We start from the raw sequence: 21,236 nt of genomic DNA, 5'->3' as shown, positions 1-21,236 counted from the left end.
CCCTTTCACCAGACAACAAATGACTTTGTTACTTGTTTTGATTTTATATGTGATAAGCCTTCATTCTATACCATATTAGGCAATGAAAAATGGATTAGATAAGAGTATTATTTCCCAGGAGAGATACCTGTGACTAAGCTATCTGTGAGTACATTCACAATATGTTTTCTTTGATGAGAAAGAAAAGTTTTTACATGCCCTTTTTTTTCTGCACCCTTTGGAAGACAGAACAGAAAGATTGTTAGTTTTTAAAAGCTACATCAACAGGAAAGCAGTTTAATCCCCATTTTTACTCTTTAAGAAAGTTTTTCATTCACTTTAGGTTATGTTCTTTGTTAAAAAAAAAACAGGTCTTAAGCTATGCTGTGGTATCCATTTGATGGTTGATACTTCTTTGACTCTGTTCTAAATCAACAGCTGAATTTAAAATACAAAGATTTTACTGATACAAGACTAATTCTTGCATCTTCAGCTATTCCTAGTTTTAGCTGCTTACATGACAGAAACCTGAGGTCTTGAGTCTGTGGAGAATCATGTATCTTCTAGCTCTACATCTGTTTTTATGGTCTCTCTTCTGTCTGTGTTTAAATGTCCTAATTGCCAGGAGCTGCCCCCTCTCTCACTTTTAAGTTTCTCATGCTTGTTTATTAGCTTCAGGAGCTTAATTTTCTGGAAACACTTGAGTGCAGTTAATCAAGTTAATATGTGTTAACTTTAAAAAAACCAAACAACAACAATCAAGCCTTTAATTTTTTGTAGTCTTGACTTTCTATTTTCTTGTCAATGTTTTTTTTGCAATTTATCTCAAAAATATTTTGCCTGTCTACATAACAAACGTTTATGCACCTGGTTACTCTGAAGAATATTTACGTGTTTACAGACCAAAGCCAGCGGTAAGAAATCCCACATGGTATATGAACTGCAGAAACTTGACAGGTGACTAATCATGAACATAATCTTATGATTTCCTTGCATTCTTAAAATAACTATTCGTGTGACATAGTGGTCACATCTAAGTGGTCTTGGAGATGCAAAAGTATTGTGCAGCTATAAAGAAAAAGGCTGGTTTACTAATTTGTCCTTAAGATTCATTGAATTGAAGGGTTATGTGTTTAAGAAAGTGAGATAAATTATGTTGGATTTGTCTCAAAATTATTCACTGTCCTAAGTTTTGCATTGGTTTGGTTGGTTGGTTGGTTTTTTTCTCCTGCGTCTCTGTGCTGGAGCACATTTTGCTCATGAGCAGAATGTTTACCAAGCCTACACGGTCCCATAGACCACGATACTTACTTGTATCTTGGAAAAGGTGGTTGTTTGTCTGAGGTAACTTTTCTGTGCAAGTTTTTCCCCAGGGTGTGGAAGTGCACACTCTGAGTGCACTTTAAGACCACAGTGTCCAGTGTCCTGACCCGCTGTGCTTGTGTTACGGTGCCTGCTGGGTACGTTGCTGCACAGCCTGCCGGGTCTTCGTGCAGTGCTTCATGAAGCTTCATATCCGCTCTTGGGTAACCATTGTGTTCTCTGATACTGAAAAGGTAGTGCAAAAACTTTATCATCTTCTTCCTGCTTCCTCGTGGTCAGCTTCTAGAATTAGTGCACTACTTCTTTGTGGATACAGATAGTAGTAGTGTATTTTTTTAACCTTTAAAACACGAAAAAAGCAGATTTATCAGGTTAAATTTGTCAGCATAGTGAATAGAAATGCAAGAGCTCTACCATAGAATATTTTCTTAAGACTGTGCCTATCTAATTAGACATATTTATTGCATTATCCAGAATTGCTGGAATTTTTTCTGGAGGATGTGATAGCCTCACTTGACTATTGATATCTTTGTTGTCCTTCTGTCAGTGAAATTCTTGTCTATTCATCTACTTATGCCTTTTATTCTACATGTGTTTTGTAAGAGAAAATGAGACTCTCCATCGTTTGTGTTCCCATCTGGCCAAGGCAGGCAGGTCTGCTCACCAGCTCATCCTTGGGCACACCCTGTACAACCCCATGGCTCTCAGGCCTCCTCTTGCACAGCAGGAAGGAGAGTCCAGTCCCTGGACTTGCAGACCCAATCTGTATTTCGTCCCTCTCATTGTATGGAGCCTGGATGACTCAACAACTGTTAGATCCTGATCATCCCCCTTCTGATCTGTAGCAGTTTTGAGTCCCTGCCTGAAGGTGGGGATAGTTTTTGTCTGAGTGAGCAAAATCTGACTGATTAAAAAGTGAGCATGTTCTCCAGCTATCCAAACCTGATGGAATTAGAGCACAGTGCCTACTCTGTATTTTCAGCACTGGTCCTTATATCTTCTCTAATTCTATGTTACTGTACTTTCAGGGATCTAATTAAGGTGGAACATGAATGGCCTTTCAGAGAGGACCACCACTCATGTTGATGATAGTCTGCTTGCTACAACTGTATTTTTGGCAAGTGCTGTATTTATTTTTGGGATTGCAGGGTACAATAATAACAGATCTTCCCTTAGGATTCACCGTGTTCCTACTCAGTGTTTTCAAGTTATTTCACATAAAAATTTCATCTACTATTTTCCAAAAATACTTTTACCAAAACCTGAGTCATTCTCACACATAGATAGTTTTTCCTGATAAGTTTACTTCACTGCGTCTCCACAGCTATTTGTAGTTATAACTGAGAGTCAAAGACTGCACCAAGACTGACCAATGCTCAGGTGAATCTACTGAGAATCATTAATTTGGCCAGCAGTTGAGTGATTGCTCAGAAGTCTTCCTTCTGTGCCTCTCCTCCTGATCCTGCTCACTTCCTCTCCCAATGGGATGTCTCTTGGAACCTGCTGGTGCAGGAACTGCTGGACACATGCATCCACTGTAGGTACTGTCTGGATTAAAAAAAGCCTTTGTGATTAAATGCTCTAACATACCTGTTCTGCCATATGTACAAGAGACATTTGCAGAGCTCAGGTTACTGGCAAGTAACATTTTCTGCCAGCAAGGGCTTTCTAGCTAACCTTTTATTATACTTTGTAATGGACACTTTGCTTGGCCTAGTGTTTAATTTGGCCACTGTTTGATTTATCAATTTGGTCAAGATGGGTTATGGAGTTGGCTTTAAATTACATGTGTGTTTTCGCATGCACATACACATGTATACAAACTGTGATGAGGGAATACTGAGTCTGTACAGTCAAGGAGGAATACATAGACAATACTGATGGTGAAGTCACACATACAGCTGCAAGTCTAACTTTAATTTGTACTTACTTGATTTTATGATCACCTACTACCTGCCCAGCTACAAATGGCTGCATCTTGCATAATAGCCAGAAAATAAATGCTGTGAATATGGTCATATGTTACCGAAAGGAGTTTAGAAAAAGAATTAATGCACAGAATTTATTGTTTCCCACAACTCAGCTGTATTTCTTGCATTATAGTTACCATATGATGTAGCTCTGATTTTAGCCTTTGGAGCTTTCTCTTTGAAACAATCCAATAAAAATGGAGCCTGGGGTTTGTTTACTTCTGGTATTAAAAGCAAATAGCTCAGAAAGCAGGCCGCTTTTATTGGACTTTTAAAGGAGTAATATAGATGGTAGAGATTTCAGGCTGTATTTTGTCTGTCGTGGATTTCAGTTTTTGGGGGATACTGAGCTGTTGGTGTGGGGAGGGAAGTGGAGGGTTGGCAGCTTTCACTGGTGTTATGGCTGTACGTGAGACCAGACCGTTACATTAATGCAGCAAAAAGACTGAGTGGAAACATACATATGTTGTAATGAAAAAAATGCAATTTTTATATAGTTCTAGTTTTTTCTCCCATGTGAAGTGCAACGTTATGAGGAAGAAAAATCTTCAGCCAGCACTAAGAGAAGTAATATCATTATGTAAAGGACTGATTTAATGTTATTACAGATGGGTACAACAGAAATAAACTTCTTGGATGTAAAGAAAATGTAACTACTGCAAAGCAAGTGTCCCTGGTCTTGTGAGTCCTCAGCCTGGAAAGGGTATTCAGAAGAGGATATCCTCAATCATTGTTTGTGCTCCCTTTGTCAGCCAGGATCTGTGCCCCCAACAGGCAGGGGAAACCTGAGATTGCCATATATGCCACCAGTGCCCTGTGAAACAATGGGCTTTTAGTATTGAAAGAAGGATGGGAGAGTCTACAGCTCAAATTATTATGTTAAAAGGAGGTTACTAGGTGAGGCAAATAAATCACAAATGTGTATTTGGAAGGATTTCTCCTATGGATTGTTTACCTTACACAACTGCATCAGAACTAGTCACCTGCCCGGGTTTCATAATAAGATGTGTCTGGCATATCTGAGGTGTAATCAACCCACAAAAGCAAACACATTCAGAATTAGCAGGGTGATACTTCTGGGTGTGCTCTTCCCGCTGTGTCGGCAGAGTGCAAGAGGAAGGACTTGTCCTTAAGGAACCCCTTTGTGTCTTCCTGCTGCAGCTGGTCTGACCCTCTTTCATGAGGCCTTGAAAAACATTTATGTTCTTTGGCAGAGCATGCTAAAATGAGGACATAAAAATGACAGATTCAATATTGGAGTCTTAAATAATATTTAAGTAGTCTTATGTTGTGTAATCTGAAGCCAATGTTACTGTCATTTGATTAATGCAGTTGCATGCATGATGTTCTGATTTCACAACTACTTCCTAAATAAATAGAATCATAACCATAGTATTAAAGTGCTATTTTAGAAATAAAGTTTTCAAGTGTTTGAATACCTCTCCAGTACCTATGCAAATAACTTTAAATAGTTTATCTTTTAAAATTAAAATCTTTTGTCCTCTTCCATAAAAATTACTGTAATCTGCCTCCCATTTACTTGAGAAAGGTTTTGCCTTAACTGCTGTTTTCTCATTTTTATCACTGTGAATTCAGAGGTTTTTCACTGAAACAGAGGTTGTGTCTTTTGTAACAGAATATAGCTTATGCTTTGATAATAGAAGTGGCTCTGAACCAACCATTTCTGTCAGTTTTTAAAATGCAGCTTTTTAGAGAACTACTTCACCGTAAAGTTACAAATTAAATACTCTCTCAAATAGTAATTTAAAAGTGCTGCTAAGTTCAAGTTACTTTTTGAATCATCAATGGCATCTCCTTCTGCCGCTCTGTATTTCTAAAAAAATAGTTTAATTTGAAGTCACCCACTCATTTTCCGTTACGTCCAGTTGGACATTTATTACTAGCTTTACTGCTGTCTAGTACCTTAACTGTCATGTATTTAGATCATCTGCCACTCCTGTCCCTCAAAAAAAAAAATAAAATTAAGGTTTGAAGTATAAAATAACCTTGTGCTCATTATTCATCCAAAAAAAATGCGTTCTTTTATTCAAATGTCTGAATACCTAATAGATATCCATAATTTTGATAAAATTGTATCAAATGAAAATATAACTGCCTATAAGTTAGTAGGACTGATGGCGTACAGGTTATCTGTTACTAAAACAAAGTTCAAAATTGAGTAAATGTGTATAATCTGCTATACAAGCACAGCTAAGGAAGATTAACCACAATTAAAAAATCATAGACAGCTTGAATCATAAGTCAGGAATTGTTAATACAGTGTAAATGGTGGTGTTAATTTTGCTTTTATGGTAAAGGAAAAAGTGTAGGTAATGTTGTGAGAACTAACCAGTCCCAATAAAAATTTCAACCTATTTATTGCTTCTTTGCTGTACGAACAACAACATTTGAACCCCACCAATTTTGACAGATATTCTTGTTTTGTTTTTGTGTGCATGGTGACTTTGATTTTAGCAAACAAATATTCTAACCAGTATTTTATATTTTTGTTTCACATATATATTGGCATATTAAGTAAACAGAATTTAAAAGTAAATGGTAAATATAGTTTCTGATCTCCAAATGATTTAGTAGCATTGGTGTATTGCCTGTTGATGGCAAATACACCTTTTGTGTCATTCATGTAGGACCTTGCACAGTGCAACGTGAGTCCTCGGTGGGAACCAAGAACACCTGTACCATAAAACAATATTTGCGCAAAAGCTGGAGAATAGTTCAAGAGAGGTGTCTGTTTACAAGATAATGGATTTTTATCTTGAGATTGCTTAGGGCATAGTTACTCTCAGCTGGCTAAAATACTATCCATGTTCGCTTACTCCCTCGCTCCCCAGCTCGCAGTAGCTTTCAAGCAGGCAGCATTCTTCTCTGAAGACTTAGAAGAGGTCATTGAAGCATGGAGGGGCTTTGCACTAATGCAGCTGATAGCAGTTTTCAGAAAGCATTCTCTGCAGCATGATCTCGGGTTTCTGAGGTGAAGACCTGGGAGGTTGCAGTTGTGACACTGTGCTGGGCTGGTAGGCTCCAGTTCTCAGCCCAGAGCCTGGAAGAGGGCGGTGGAGATATCAGTCCTTCAGGCTTCAGCCTATAGGTAGCTGGGACCAACCAGAGGAGAAGCAGAAAAAAAGGAGGTAGGGGCAAGAGTAGACTGCTGGCACAGCCCAAATCAGGATTTGGCTATAAACCCTCATTCTGTTTCTGCTTCTTGAGTCACTCATGTACCTACGCAGCCTGGGAAGAAGGGAGAGTTGGCTCATCTGCAGTTTTGAGAACCTGTAGCTGCTGTAACTGGAGGCCACTTCTTTTTCACAGATCGGTTTTAGCTTCAATCATCAAATCATGAGCCAGGCCTTTGCCCCCAGCCTGTTCCTCATAGGCTATCACCCCTGGTCTTTTTGCAGGACCCAGCCCTTCTACCACCTTGAACCCTCCCCCTTGAGAAAGTCAAGTTGCTGAGTTCCAGCACAATTCAACAACCATCCTTCCCATCCCACAGTCCTAACTCATTACAGCTCACAAGTAAGATTCTTTTTGTCCTGGTTATGTATTAGACTGTATCTACCAACATAACCCAGCTACACTCACCCCAACCTTTTTCCCCCTTTTGGACTGCAGAATTGTTGGTGGCTACCTGTTGCACTGCGATTCAGGAAGAAAGAGGCAGGCAGGTATAATCGGGATATATTTTGCTGTGAGAATAGGGCAAGATAACAAGTTCAGGACTCCTTATGTATTGCTAATTTGCTGACTCTCACATTTGAACCGTGGTTTTTTTAGTGTCAGCCTGTGGTTCCTGTAGCTGCCACAGTGTTAGCCATTTTTCTGTTTACCAGTGAGATGTGAACTGCCTAATTTTCTCCTGTAAAGGGTTGCAAAAAGGTGGATGAACTGCTTTGTCAGTGTTTTGCTGGTACTATTCTGCTACTGGTATACAATTTAAAGTTTAAGAACAGCTTCCCCAGAAATGGATATTAAGGGTTTGAAGTAAGAAAACATGATTCTTGGACCACTTTTATGTAGAGGAAGGCAAAGTTGCATGTGCAGAGAGAGATCCTGCTACATCTGAATTAGCTGATCGCAACCTGGGCCTAATTTATTTTTAATTATATGCAGTCTCTTGGGATAGTGGGAGGTGATGAGGGAGGTGGATAAGAAACCTTTATATAGCTTAAACATCTTCTGGCACAGGGGATTGTCTTTCCCATGCATGAGGGTGTATAGAGGAGCACAGAAATGAAGCTCATAGACGTTGTAGGGCAGGCGTGGAAAATAGAGGTGCTGCAGTTTTTTCCGAAAACATGGTTAACGACACCAGAAAGGTGTAGTAAATCTGGAGGAAACTGTGGTTTAGGTGAGATAACTCTACCAGTGAGTCTGTGCTTTCTACCAGAGTACACTTTCAGTACTTGAGAAACGCAGCAAAGTGTGGGTTGTACATTACTCTTTCCTGTGCTTTTGCATTTCCCCCTCTGTTTATGGGATGATCTACATTGAAATCGGCTAATTTTTAGATCTGCTAGAGGAGAATTGTGTTTCAGTATATTCAGCGTGTTTTTTAAAATGAGTGAATTATAGCTATGCTGTGTTCTGTCCTCACCATTAAACTTGCAGGAGAGATGCCTGACAGGAGACATCTTGGCCAAATCCATCTTGCAGATTTTGTTGTGTTTGTATCCCTTGTGGAAGAAAAGAGAGAACCGGACTTGGTTGAGTAATTTTCTGGTGGCCCACTCCATTTTTCTTCGTGGGTTTTGGTTTTTGGTTTTTTTGGGTTTGTGGGTTTTTTTCCCCCGTAAAGGGAGAAAAAAAGGTCTAGTATAGTACCTTCTTCCTTCACTTAATAGAAGATGAGCTGCAGGAATGGCTTGTTTTGGCCTCTGCCTTGGAAATTTGTGTTCTTAACAGAGAGGAGGTTTGAAAAATACGAGGCCTAAGTGGACACTATGAAAGTAGCTCACTGTTGTCATTAATTTTTTGATGTATTATCAGGGGAGGAGGTACACGTAACAGTTATGCTGGTTTTCTTCCCCCTTGGGAAGTTTTCCACTTTAAGCTTCACTAAAATGGATTGAATATCAGGATGTCTTGGAGAGTCTGTTCAGCTCGACATCAGGCCCTTGTATCATAAAAGAAGAAAAAATGGGGGAAAAAGTGTGTCCTCCTAATGAAAACAGAAAGGGGATAATCTGCCCTGTTTATTGATTGCATAAAAGGTCATGTTTGTCCTGTCCTAATCTTTGTAGAAAGAGCCTTCTGGTTTCTGCAAAACTGCCTTACATCAGATGAGTATTTGGAACAGAGAATGAGGTGGTTTCAGTTGCATGAAGTGACTGCACTTGCCTGAGGGCAGAATAGCTCAAGTGGCTAGCAAAGGAAGGGAAGGGCCCCCATCCTGGGGGATCTGTGGGGCTCCAAAAGGCAGTGTGGTCAGCTGGTAGCAAGGGAACACTTTTGAGGAGGGAACTTGGAGGTATTTGATCACTGGGAGACATTAAGAGAAGAAGATGCTTCCCAGTGAGTGAACTTCAGAGGGTATAATCTGTCTGGGATTAGTGGTGTGGTTTCAGGAGATCACTGAGGCACTGTAAGTGGTAAGTTGGCAAGGTGCTGCACAGGACAGCCTTACATGCCATGGCTGCACACTCACAAGACTTCTTTTGAAGTGTGCTGGTGTTTTTTTGACTGCATAGAACTGATTCAGGGAGCAGAAACATAGCAGAAATACGATATTACCAAGAAGAGGTAAACGGTTTTCTTCTTGAGTTAGTGTGAGACTTTGGTGAGGCCTTTAAACTGACTAAAGTGAATCCATTCTCTCTTACTTTGTGCCCAATGTGACTGATGAGAAAATACAAACTAAGAAATGAGAGAAGAGACTGGTTTGATTTTCATGCCTAATATTAAAGCACAGAAAAAGGAAAATTGGGTAAGTGAGAATTGCACTTGCAGTAAAAAAAATGTGCAAAGGAGAAAAATTTATGCAAAGGAGAAAAGGGTGAAAGTAGCAGAACACTAGTTATGTAGGTGCTACACTAAAAAAAAAATATACTTACTACAGCAAGAAAAGAGGGGCGATGTCAGGGAGAAAAAGCAAAAGATATGCTTATTGTCCAGGCTCTTTTTATTAGTATACAAAATTAGAACAGCTGGTGCTGAATGTGTAACCAGATATAGAGGCAGCAGAAACATGATCAAATAACATTCATGACCTGAATGCAAATATTGAAAATTGTGCAGAAAATTAGGAAGGTGTCATGAATGAAGTTGTCACTGTGTAAAAAAACAAACAGTAGCATGGACACAATAGACTCTGTTTGGCCAAAATCACTTTGGGAAGGAATTATGAAGTACCCGTTGTAGATCTTGAACTTAAATTTATGTACAGACAATGTAATAACAATATTATGAGAGAGGAATACTAGTAGGTATAGTAACATTATAGATAGGCTATGCAGTAGGCCAGAGCTATATCTAAGCACCAATGATGATATAATGATGTGATATTTCTGTACACAACAATCAGTAGTTTTTAAAAGAGTAATTCAGAATAGAAGTTGTGTTGTTTTGGACTTGGAAGGAATTGCTGACCTTACAGAAAATATGATTGTTTAAAAAACTGAAGATAAGACATGAACTGTGTTTATTTGGTTTAAGTTAAATGGGATAACAAAAAGTCAGTAACAATTTAAGGCGAACGTGTTAAATTAGGTGAACATAGGTGAGCTGAAGTACTGGAGGCTTAAATAGAGAAAAGGTTCAATTTGAATCCCAGGTAAAGGAAAAGGAGAATTATCGGAAGTTACCTTATCCTTCTAGAAGAGAACCTTTTCCTGGGAGGGATATCAGCAGAGAAAAGTTAATGCAAAAAGAAGGAGTAGATTATCAAAGAAAGTAATTTCTTGGAAGTTGTGGTGAAACAAGAACTGAAAGTATTAACCTGAGTTAGAATTCACTTCAACTTCTTAAGAGTTAAAGCAGTTAGTAAAAGTTCCTTTAGATACATAAATTGCGAAAGAAGAAGTCCTCCTGTTATATAGGGAGGATGGTTTTGAATTAGAGATCCTTTTTGTTCAAAAGCTAAAGAAATACCTCTACACACTTCTCAGTAAGAAGAATAACAGTGTGGCAACAGCGACAGGATGATGAATGGAAACAAGGTTATGAACATGACTTCGGTCATGGTGGAAATTCAAGACAGAAACAAATTCCAAGAAATAAAGATGTGAAATTGCAGTATAGCAGCTGCATTGTGGTTACTGCCTATGTACCAGTTCTTTCTCTACTGTAAAGTTACTTGCAGTAGCTCACCCTTTCTCATAAACGTTGTATACATGTAGTGTATGTGGCTCTTCATTGTCTAAGAGCTGAAGTGCAAATTTTTGAGAAGTTGTGTTTTGTAGCTTGATTTTAAAGTTAATTTGTGTTATGCTGAACCTCAAAAAAAATTTGTAATTTGGTAGAGTTTTCTTTTTTACCTAAAATATTAAGGAACACGCATCTCAAAAGTTGCTGTTTCCACTATGTATGCCCTGGAGCTCATTGAACCTTTCTGTGAATAGATTTAGCTCACTGGAAAAACAAAAATCTATCTCTATTTCCTCTTCCTCTTATCCTCCCCCCTTCTTTTTAAACTGAGTTTGTTTCCTGTCAGATTAGTGAGTTAAATTGGCTTATGGGGAGGACTGAAAGAAGTGCCAGATTTGGTGCAAGATAAGCCTCTAGGAGCAGGAACAAGCCCTTAAGGTCAGTAGGAGCACTGGTGAGGTGTTTTGCAAGTGCCCAGTCTTCAATTTCTGTGTTAGTGCAGCAGAGCTGCATGTTGCTCTCAGAGGGGTTGTTGTTCAGAGTAGTAGATTTGTTTGTTTGTTTCAGCATTCTGCCTGCAAAAATACATGGTCTTCACAAACCTGCTAAAATAGAATTTTGGTGGACAGCAAAAATCCTTGCAGCAGAAGTTGTATCATGTAATTAATACTGTTTCGCAGTAGTTTTGACCCATTGCAGGTAAGAGCATTAGTATGCATCCAGTGTGAATTGATTTACTTCTGTGTCTTCTTACTGTGTACTCTTGCTTTACTGAAAGGTTGCTGGCTTTTGATGGAACTGTATGAGGTTGTTTTGGAGAGATTTTCTTAACTGTGGCTGGGCTTCAGGATATGCTTTCCTTCATGTCTGGATTTAATTGTAGATAATTTTGGAGGGAAAACAGTTTTCTTACTTTTGGAGACCTGGCATACTAGTGGCGTCTGGTCATTGTACTAAGCAATCGATCAATCACTAGATAAAAAGGGGCAGAAATGAGAGATACAGAAAATAATTGATGTAAGCAGAATGCCACCAAATAACTTTCTTCTCTCTCTTCTAAAAGATTTAATGTCTGCAACAGCAGTTGTTCACAGCCCTGACTAGAAATGGCAATGTTGTGAGTAGGCACGCACTCCCCACACATTATTAAAAGTAATGCACAAATATCTGATGCAATCGGGCCCCTATAATGATCCTTAATTCCAAACTCCCTTTCTTTTGTAGACCCTGGTGAGAGCTGTAAGCACTCCCTGATACTGCCCAGGAAGTAGTACTTTTCTTGGGGACCATCTTGCTAATCATATTTATATTTGTTAAGTTTTGATTTTTGTCTTGTAGTAGGAAATGCTTTCTGTAAACTTGCAGTCATGGATTTTTCCATTCCTATTTGTTGTTGCTAATACTACTACAAAGTTGCCAGCATTTTGGACCAAGCCTTTGCTTGTGACAGAGATGTGTGATATTTTACATTATAGGCTAAAATACCAAAAAAATAATAGGATATCTATTAAAAAGAAAGAAGAAAAAAAAAAAAACAACACACAAAACCCCACCAGAAATGGCCCTGTCAAATGAAAAAAGAGAAAGAAAAAAGCTCTAGTCTGAAATTACTGTATTGACTGCTAGTAAAAATAACAGTAAAGTCTCTGACAGCCGAAAGAGGGAGAAGCGAGGAAAAGCGTGTTGCTTTTAAGTTTTTCCCTTTGTTCGTTGGCGGTGTGCCCATACACCCCATTCAGGGCTCTAGAAATGGTTCACTGACTTGAAACTCTGGCTGGTTTTAATTGTGTTGGTTTTGTTTGAGTAATGTGAGGAAAATACTGAGCTAGATCTTTCAACATTAAATTATCAACTTTACAGACATTTTTTGTCCAACTCTTTAGACAAGTTAAGAGCAATTCAGGTTTTAGATTTGTTTTGCTGGTTTCCAAATGCCATTTTTCACAATGGCTTTGAATTGTTATTGCGCCCTCAGAGAATCTCACCAGGAGCTATACATTTGCACAGTAAGTCAGGCAGTACCAAATCCATGTCTAACATTGAAAAGCTGTTGAGGTGTATTCAAGGAAAGTACTGTGCAAGTAATTTGAAGTGGGTTTTTTCAACATTTTCAACATTTTTAACAACATTTTTTGTTGTTAAAAGTGCTTGGAAAAAAACAAACATGCAAAAAATATACACCCACGTAACATGTGATTCATGAAAGCGTAATTGTTCCTTTACTTAGGCTTTTAAATATGTTTAAAAATCTCTCTTACAAATAGAGTGCTTCATTTGGAAATAGAAGCTCTGTTGCTAAAAGTGAAATCATTTTAGAATACTAATAATGCCCTGGTATAAGTTCCATTTTAAGCAAATACTTACTTATTTTGAAGTAGTAGAGAATGTTACGTACATATCCAATGTCAGTCATTTGGCATTTTTTTAATAACAGTGAAACTCACGAAGGAAAACCGCATGTAACTCTTCCTGGGATTTAACTGTATGTTCATTAAATTGTAATTAAACAAAAAGACAAAAGCATCCATGCTGTGTTCAGTATTACAGGAAAATAAGGGCTTATGCCTTTGAGGTTCCCTTGTGATTAGCACCTGTATGTGTTACCATGATTGTCTAGTTTTGGAACATTCCACTATATGCTTAGTTTGGGACAGAATACACAGTGTTCTGTTCTTTCCTTTTAAAAAGATTTTCTGTAGTGTGGAGGGACCTAGAGATGGATTCACGCCACAGGCAGTATCTGCTGTTTCAGTTAATGAGTGGTGGTGTCTTCTTTGGGCATATGCTGAACTTGGATATTTCTTCATTATGTGACAAAGATCTCTTTATTGCTATACAGACATTTCAAAGTGGAGGGTTGCTTGAAGTAATACTGCCTTTCTGGGTGGTTTGTTTCATTGGTTTATGTAGAATTACTGTCTTCTAGTTGGATTAGTAAGAATACTTGAATATTTCTTTTTTTGTACCTTATGTATTCATTTTTTTAAAAAGCCAAGCTTATGATTAAGAGAACAGATATTATTTATTTCTTCTTTCATGTATCCTGCAACTCCTTCATGCCGTTCCCTCCTTCTGCCCCCCCTTTTTAAATAGTGCTCAACCTCTGGCCTGTAAAATCAACTATTTGTCTCATGCTTCACACTTACAACATGTGGTGGAAGAGCCATGAGTACTAGAACTGCACAACTGGATAAGCAAAATAAGACTTAGTTCTAAGCAATGGAGCTGTGTTCTTGCTTATTTTCTGCTGGAAGATTATAAGCACCTGAGCTGCTTGGTCAGACCAGTGTTCGTAGTGCCTTGTTGTGCTGGGTAGACTCTGAGAACTCAGCTGGTCTGGTCCTTGGGTTTTTGGGAAGCTAAGGCATGTGTGCTTTCACACATGGTTTCATTAAAATAAATATTCCCAATTATTTTATTATTTGTAACTTAGCTGTTAGTGCTGTGGGAAATAGACTTTGCAAGCGTGTCCCTCTTCAGAAAGACAGGGAGAAGTGACACAGGTCCCCCAAGGTAACTCTGCTGCAGAACCAGGAACTGGAATCCTGTATTTCAGTCTCATTGGGTGTGATTCAGCACTGCTTAGGATATCTCAGTCACAGAAAAGCCTAAGTTGGAATGCACCTCTTGATCTCATCTGATTCAACCTTTTGCTGAAAGTAGGGCCTTGGATTCATTGGCCTGGTAAACTGAGACTTAACTATTTCCAGCAAAGGGAACTATACTACTACTTTGGGCTTCTCTGTTTAATTCTTTCTATAGTGAGCAACTTCTCCTTGTGTCTGGATGGAGTTTCCTCTGAAGAAGCTCAAAGGGAGCTCTGTTGCCTTTTGTCCTATTCTCTGTGCATCCTTGTGAAGAGACCACCTCCCTCTTTGTATGTGAACTATGAACTGTGTCAGGTTTTGTGCTATGCTAAAGTAGTGTGTTGGTGCTGCAGACCTCCCATAATATCATTACAGGAAGTCCATGTCAGGGATTGCCATTCGATTCGTACATGTTCCCTAGTTGCACTTGTCAGGTAACAGATGCAATTTAGAGTCAAGTGTCACTGGGCTTTTTTGACATGTGACTGAGTTAGATCGCACCTGCAGAGAAGATTCCCTTCTTGACGTGTTTTATAACTCTCCTGGAAAACCTCTGAGTGGAAATTATTGGATTTTGTAAAATTATCCATGAGTCCAACTGATCTCATTCATGTACTGTGTAACTTCTAAAATAAAAGTGTAGTGCAACCAGAGTCTATCACTTTATCTCCAACCCCCCCACCAAAAAAAACTCCAAGGCTGTCTCATTTAACTTGATGATCATTTTATTTAAGAGTTTGATTCATCAGATTTGTCCTGGAATGTAGACTTACTATTGTAAGTCGACTTACTATTGTACATAATTTATTTGGAGTTGTGTTGAAAATTTTCATTGTATTAGACTCAGTGATGAGCTCCTGTTGACTTCAGTTTATCCAAGATTTTGCTGCTGCAGTGTAATAGCAAAAGATCTATCACTATTTATTTCACTTGCCCTGATGTTGATAATTTCCTTTTCTGTGAATGAAAATACAAATCCGTACATAAATGATGCTAAGTAGATAACATTTTTGCTGTAGTGAACAGAAATTTAGCAGCTCACTAGGGATACCTGAATTGCCCATCTCAGTGGACTTTGTTCAGAGTGCCTTCCTCCTGCTTCTCATGCTTGCTCTATCTTTGATTCATTTTCAGAGCAGCAGAGGCATGTCCCAGATATAAAGAATAAAAATAATTAAAATTTTGATCATAAACAAATTAGCTCTAAAGTGAATATTTGCTTTCCTTCCAGGCCTTTTCAGTTCCCAACACCTATTAGGTGTTTTAAGATTACAGCATTTTCTCTGCTTCTTGCATCTGTAGCACTCATCACAGAAAAGGAAAATGTTATTTAAGTTTTGCTGCTACTGAAAATAGGTTCTTGTTACTTGTTTAGTGTTGAATAGTGTTTTCAACGTATCCAGGACTATTATTTGTAGTATTGTCTGCTATAGCCCACACAGAGGAAGCTGTTACTCAGCTTATATGTATTGTAGGATGGTAGGTGGGTTAATTTGTCCTGTTGATTATAAATGTAAATACTGTTTTTAAGACAACGATAACCAAGAGTATTTTTCCTATTTACAGAGCAAGCTTTACATGGAAGGATTTAGAAGCCTAAAAGAAGGAGAACCAGTGGAATTTACTTTTAAGAAATCTTCCAAAGGCCTTGAATCAATACGGGTAACAGGCCCTGGTGGGAGCCCCTGTTTAGGAAGTGAAAGACGACCCAAAGGGAAGACAGTACAAAAAAGAAAACCAAAGGGAGATAGGTAATTACCTTACTTTGCTATTCCCCCTTTTTTTTCTTTGCAAGTTTTTCTTGAAATTATGTTTTCAGCATTTATTTGTTCATGAAAGGAAACTTTTCTATGTAAATTTGGCTTTTACATGTAGCTTAGTAATTTGATTAAAGCTATATCGATCTAAAACTACATAAATCACCCACTGATTAGTTTTACTTGAGCAGGTTTTATTAAATTAGAGGGAGCCTGCAAAGGAATGTATTATTGTTTTGAAAATGTTGCTATTAGACTGAAAAGAGAGGTCATCCTGAATACAGGTGAAATCATGAGGTCATCCTGAATACAGGTGAAATAATGTCATGTTTAGGTGAGATGTCATGCTAAAGAGGCTATTGTGTGCAGTGGGGTTTTAAACTATGCATCAGTAATTTTATACAGAAAAAAGTCTAGGTGCTGCAGTAAGGGTTGAGATGTATATAATTTATTATATTTTTACTTAGTTAACAGAGTGTAAGGTGTTTCCAAAGGTTTTAATGCCTGGTGGTCTGAAGAACTGTTGTAAAATTTTACAAATTTCCAGTTAATTTTGATTGTTGCACTTCTTTCTAAATATGTGCAGCAGTCTGACTTGCACGGTTACACTTTTCTTCCTGCCTCTGATGGCCTGAAGAAGTTCTGCAATCCTCTTCACTACAAAGCCGCCTGTACCTAATTCATCAAGGATGACCTTTGTTCCCAAAAGCTCTTTATTTAGGTGAATTCTCCCTTTTTTCCTCATGCTGTTGCCCAGCCCAGTAGCTGTAATGACTGAGACCAAGAGGATATATAGTTTGTGAAGGATCCTAGTAAAAACATCCAAACAGCCAAGTTTTGCCTGCAGTATTTAATGGACAGAATGACTGAGAGGTGATGGCTCTCTTCCACTGCAAATTATGAAGGAAAGAGTAGCTTAGGAGAGACGGGGTCACCTGGAAAGGTAGTTTAGCCCACCTTTGAGAAATTGTAGATCAGGAACCTTTATTAGCTACAGATGAGCTCCACTTGTCCTCACCTCTGTTCAGAGGCACTTTTTTCTTGCTCTTCTTTTTTTTTTCTTTTTTTTTTTTTCCTTTTAGTTAAAGACTGGAGACAACATGAGATTTGGCCCTCTTTCACCCTCTTTGTAAAAGCTAAAGACCATAAAATTTATTGCTGCTGTAACAGATCAGAGTCCATAACCACAACAAGGAGAGACTTTGTAAGCAGGACAAAGCTTTCTTTTTGGTTGCTCCCCATATCTGGCCTTTCAGAGTTGTGTTGCATGCAATGGCTGTGAATTTTTTTTTATTTTGAGCTAGGCTTCCAGTATTGTTCTTATTTAAACCATTGGTTTTTCCATGGGCCATAATTATTTATCTGTTATGGGTATTAGCATTGCCATTATTCTTGATGTTTCATACTTTAGCAGCAAATAAAAGCCACAATCATGCAGTCGTGATACTGTTGACCTCTTTGTTGCACATGTATATGAAGGAAGAAAGTCCTTGTCTCAAAAACTGTGAAATTTAAATGGACAGATTGTATGTAGACAGGAAAAACTACATATTGATAGAGACAGGGATTTGTACAAATGTAGATATTTATACTACGCAGTGTAGTTAATGCAGAGGAATCAGTACTTTCCAAGTGCAATTCATCTCATCCTAGCGAAGCATCTATTGGAGTTGAATCTTGCCTTATTGCTGTTCCTCTTCAGGGGCTAAAACAGGACTCTAATTCCAATGCTGTAGATGCTTCCCTTATAAGTCTCTAAAGTGAAGTGAGATGAATTCCACTTTCAGTCATGTTTTTTCATATCTGAAGCATAGAAAAAATTGAACCTGAAAAACAGTGCGAAGGGGTGATCTATGAGACAGTGTACTCTCTACTGTTCACTTGCCTTTAAAAAAGGAAAAACTCTAATTTGAATTAATTTGAATGTGAAAATGTGAGCAAAAACATCTACCCACTTCTGTCTCAGAATTCTTACAGTTAAGTCATAAGACACCAAAAAAGTCTGAAATTTGAAATATTTGAAGTAGCATTAACATTATTGCTCAGTGAGAAGCAGTCTTTGCTCAAAGGAAAAGTAGTTTTGAATGCCTAGCCAATAAAAAAGTTGCATCTCCAACATGTAGTGAAAAGTTTCTTGATGATGGCTGTTGTACTGTGAGAACTGCTTCCATTTATGAAAGCTAATTCCAACTTCCTGTGTTCATCTCCCTTTACGTTATCAATGTAATAGTGTGAGGGCCCAGGCTCAATGGATCCTATTTTGAATGGATTCTGTTACTCTACTTATTGAGAGGAGTTAGAGATAGAAAAGATGGAGGGGAAGGGAAAGGCAGCAATATGTGCAGATAGGGAAGAAAAAAAGTCATGACACTGAGGCTACCAATGTTGGTAGATTTTGTGGGGCTTCCATGGTAGGCTCAGGGTCTCTGTAATTTGCAATGTTGTTCCTGTGGGGACCTGTGATAGTATTTCCCCTTCGGCATTACTGTGGGCCACATTAATTGTGTAACATAGATGGGAAGTCTTTCTAGTTGTCACCAGTGGTATCAGCCACTTGGTCATTCTTTCTCAGTACGAGGAAGGGAAAGTTTTTGTGGTCCATGTGGAATGAAGCTGTGGCTGTGAGCAGCCTGAGGCTTTAAGTTCCCAGACCTTACTTAAAGCTATTGTAATGCACGTGTGTCTTATTTTTTCATAGTATCTAGAGTAATCTGAGCTAGAGGGGAGGTTTCTAAATGAAACTGAGCTGGGATTTGCATCTGACAAGTTCTGGGTTCGGAAGTGGTGTCTTATAGCAGAGATGCACAGTGGAGAGCCTGGTCTCTTCCTACCCGAGTAATCGAGGGGTTGAATGTGCAACAAGTTACATTGTGACAGGTTGAGGCTTCTTTTTAACAATGCCAAACATAGTGTGTTTTGCTTAGTTCTTGCAGTGAGCTGACACAAAAGCATGCTATGGTGCTCTCTAGGAATGACCATCTAATGTAGGAAAGATAAAGTACTCTGAATTCACACTTTAACCTGTGATTTAGAGTAGAATAAATGAAATCAGAACCTAGCCCACCATCTCAGAGTAAAGTTTTGAGGAGGGAAAAGAAAGAAAAAATTACGCTTTTTTTTTTTCTTTTTTTTTTTTTTTCCACCAGCATTCCTAGTGTTTCTATGTCAGCTAAAATGAAACTGGGTAAACAACCATTTTATGGGTTGTAATTATTTATTCTTTAGTGCAGTATACATTTAAATAAATTTGACTCACAGACTTTTGGCTCAATATTAACAAAGGTGCATGATTCTCACAGGACTAGAAGCTACAGTTATCTTTGGGACCTAGAGGTATTATCCAGGATCTGTAAACAGTCCTAGTAGGAGCTTGAAGTTGGATACTTCTTCAGCAGAGTGTCTGTAGTGCTGTATCTGCTTGGGTTGGCCATTGCTCCATGTGGAATATTTTGGGGGAGACAAGAAGGATGACTTTTTTCTCTTTTTTGATTTTGAAGTCTTTACACCAAAATGGAAGCAATAAAGTAAAACAAGAAGGGAGGGACAAGAAAGAAATAATTAAGGGTATAGCTCCATCTCACAGTTTTAATTTATGACATTTCAGTCCTCTGTTACCCTTTGCTAGCATCACATTCATGGCAGGGAAACTTTCTAGCATGAGTGACCTGTATCAAAAGTGGTTTAGATTTGAACATGTAATAAATAAGCAGTACATTGTGAGATTTGGGTTTGATTTCACTGTTTTGGTTTATAGTGCAGCCTTGCAAGTAAACAGTGAGGGACGGATTTGGGAGCTCAGTGAGCCATTGCCACTGGATAAACGATGATGCTGAATTATATTGTGGGAATATGGCTTGTGAAATAACTGTGTATTTCTAGCTCAGTTGGCCAAACAGTAATGAGCACTGCAGCATCGATGTAACACCTCAAAAACCTTTTTCCAATGCAGATATCTACGAAGGAGGAACAATAAGAAAATAAGTGATTTTTTTGTTTGCCAGTAACTCTTGAGCATGACCAAAAGTGTAATTTTCAAATGAAGAAAAACATAGTTCTAAACCACTGACTGGGGGGGAAATACAGCCACTTAGGGAAGGGGGGTGTCTATAATTAAATAGTATATTTCTTCCCTGATGAACTGTCACTTAAAATTTGTTTGTGTCTGAGTTAGAAAACAGTTTTAATATCTGCAGACATTCTGTGGATGATCTGAAGTCAGACTATAATAAGAAAATCTTAATTCTTAAACAGCTTTTGATCTCCACAAACAGCCACTAAAGTGGTATGATGCAGACAGAGATGGCAGCATGGTCAAGTGCTGTGGGGGACATTTGAATTAAAGTTAGCAGGACTGGGAGAGCTAGTTTAGGACAGCAAAGTTACATGATACTAAGTTACTTTGAACTTGATATTATATCAATTCCATCTCTACTGACTGAATCACACTCAAGCGTATTACCTAATTTTCATAGGAAAGCCTCCTATGCCTTGAACCAAGCAGATTTTTGTGAAGGAGATGTGAATAATGGCAGTGGTATGGACTGGGAAGGACAGACCTGAACTAGTACCAAAATAGGAGAAGCGCATAAAACCCATGCTTGTCAGATGGATGGGGCCAATGTGGATGGGTAAAGGGAAAGCCTGTCAGTCCCTTCTCCTGGGAGCTAGGAAGCAAGGCCAGGCTTGTGGTCACTGCACATTACTATGACAAAGGGAGGCACGTCCACTATTGCCCTTGACCAGCCCCAGGGACCCGCTTTGGGCAGGTCCTGAACAGCACCAGGGTGAAATGGGGAGCAGACAAAGTGAGTCAGCCAACCAGAGAAACAGATGAAAACTTCAGGGAGTTGTAGCCTTTGGCACAAAATGGTGTCAGTATGTCACTGTCAAAGGGTGGAATCTTCCTGTTCCTCTTCAAGGTAGATTGCGTTCACAGTTCTGCTGTTTTTCTGAAGAGGAAGCTGAGACAGAAGTAATGCAAAAGGTGCATGGCTTTTACACTAGTTTCTTAGAAATACAGCCTTGCAAAAGGAGCTTACTCAAGGATGGTGTTTCAGCAGTTAGAACATGAACACCTCCTCCCTGACTCTCCTTCACCTAGTGTTAGATGGCAAGACTTTCTTCATTCCAGTTTTAATTCTTGCTTTTCCATTTTTCAAGCATAGGGCATTTTCTTGATTGTTTGCTCTTTTCCTGCTTCAGAGTGATTTTGTTGGGTATCTAGTTCCTCTTTCCAGTGATATCTGAGACACCCTCTTAGGCTTAGAATGCAAAGACTGCCATCATTTTGTTCTGTT

The 21,236-nt window shown here is 38.6% G+C and overlaps 1 protein-coding gene across 2 annotated transcripts in view; it reads left to right on the top strand.

Moving 5' to 3' along the window:
- The window catches only part of LIN28B (lin-28 homolog B), a 98,404-nt gene that overhangs the window by 41,401 nt on the left and 35,767 nt on the right, over positions 1 to 21,236 (top strand). For both annotated transcript variants that reach the window (XM_064649879.1, XM_064649880.1), the window contains exon 4: positions 15,749 to 15,933. In XM_064649879.1, coding sequence (XP_064505949.1) covers positions 15,749 to 15,933 — 185 coding nt within the window. The remainder of the gene's footprint in view (positions 1 to 15,748; positions 15,934 to 21,236) is intronic.

This window comes from Pseudopipra pipra, chromosome 3 (genome assembly GCF_036250125.1).
Source record: "Pseudopipra pipra isolate bDixPip1 chromosome 3, bDixPip1.hap1, whole genome shotgun sequence".
NCBI lineage: Eukaryota > Metazoa > Chordata > Aves > Passeriformes > Pipridae > Pseudopipra > Pseudopipra pipra.
The sequence above is the reverse complement of the archived record's forward strand: the minus strand, read 5'-3'. Positions and strand labels throughout refer to the sequence as shown.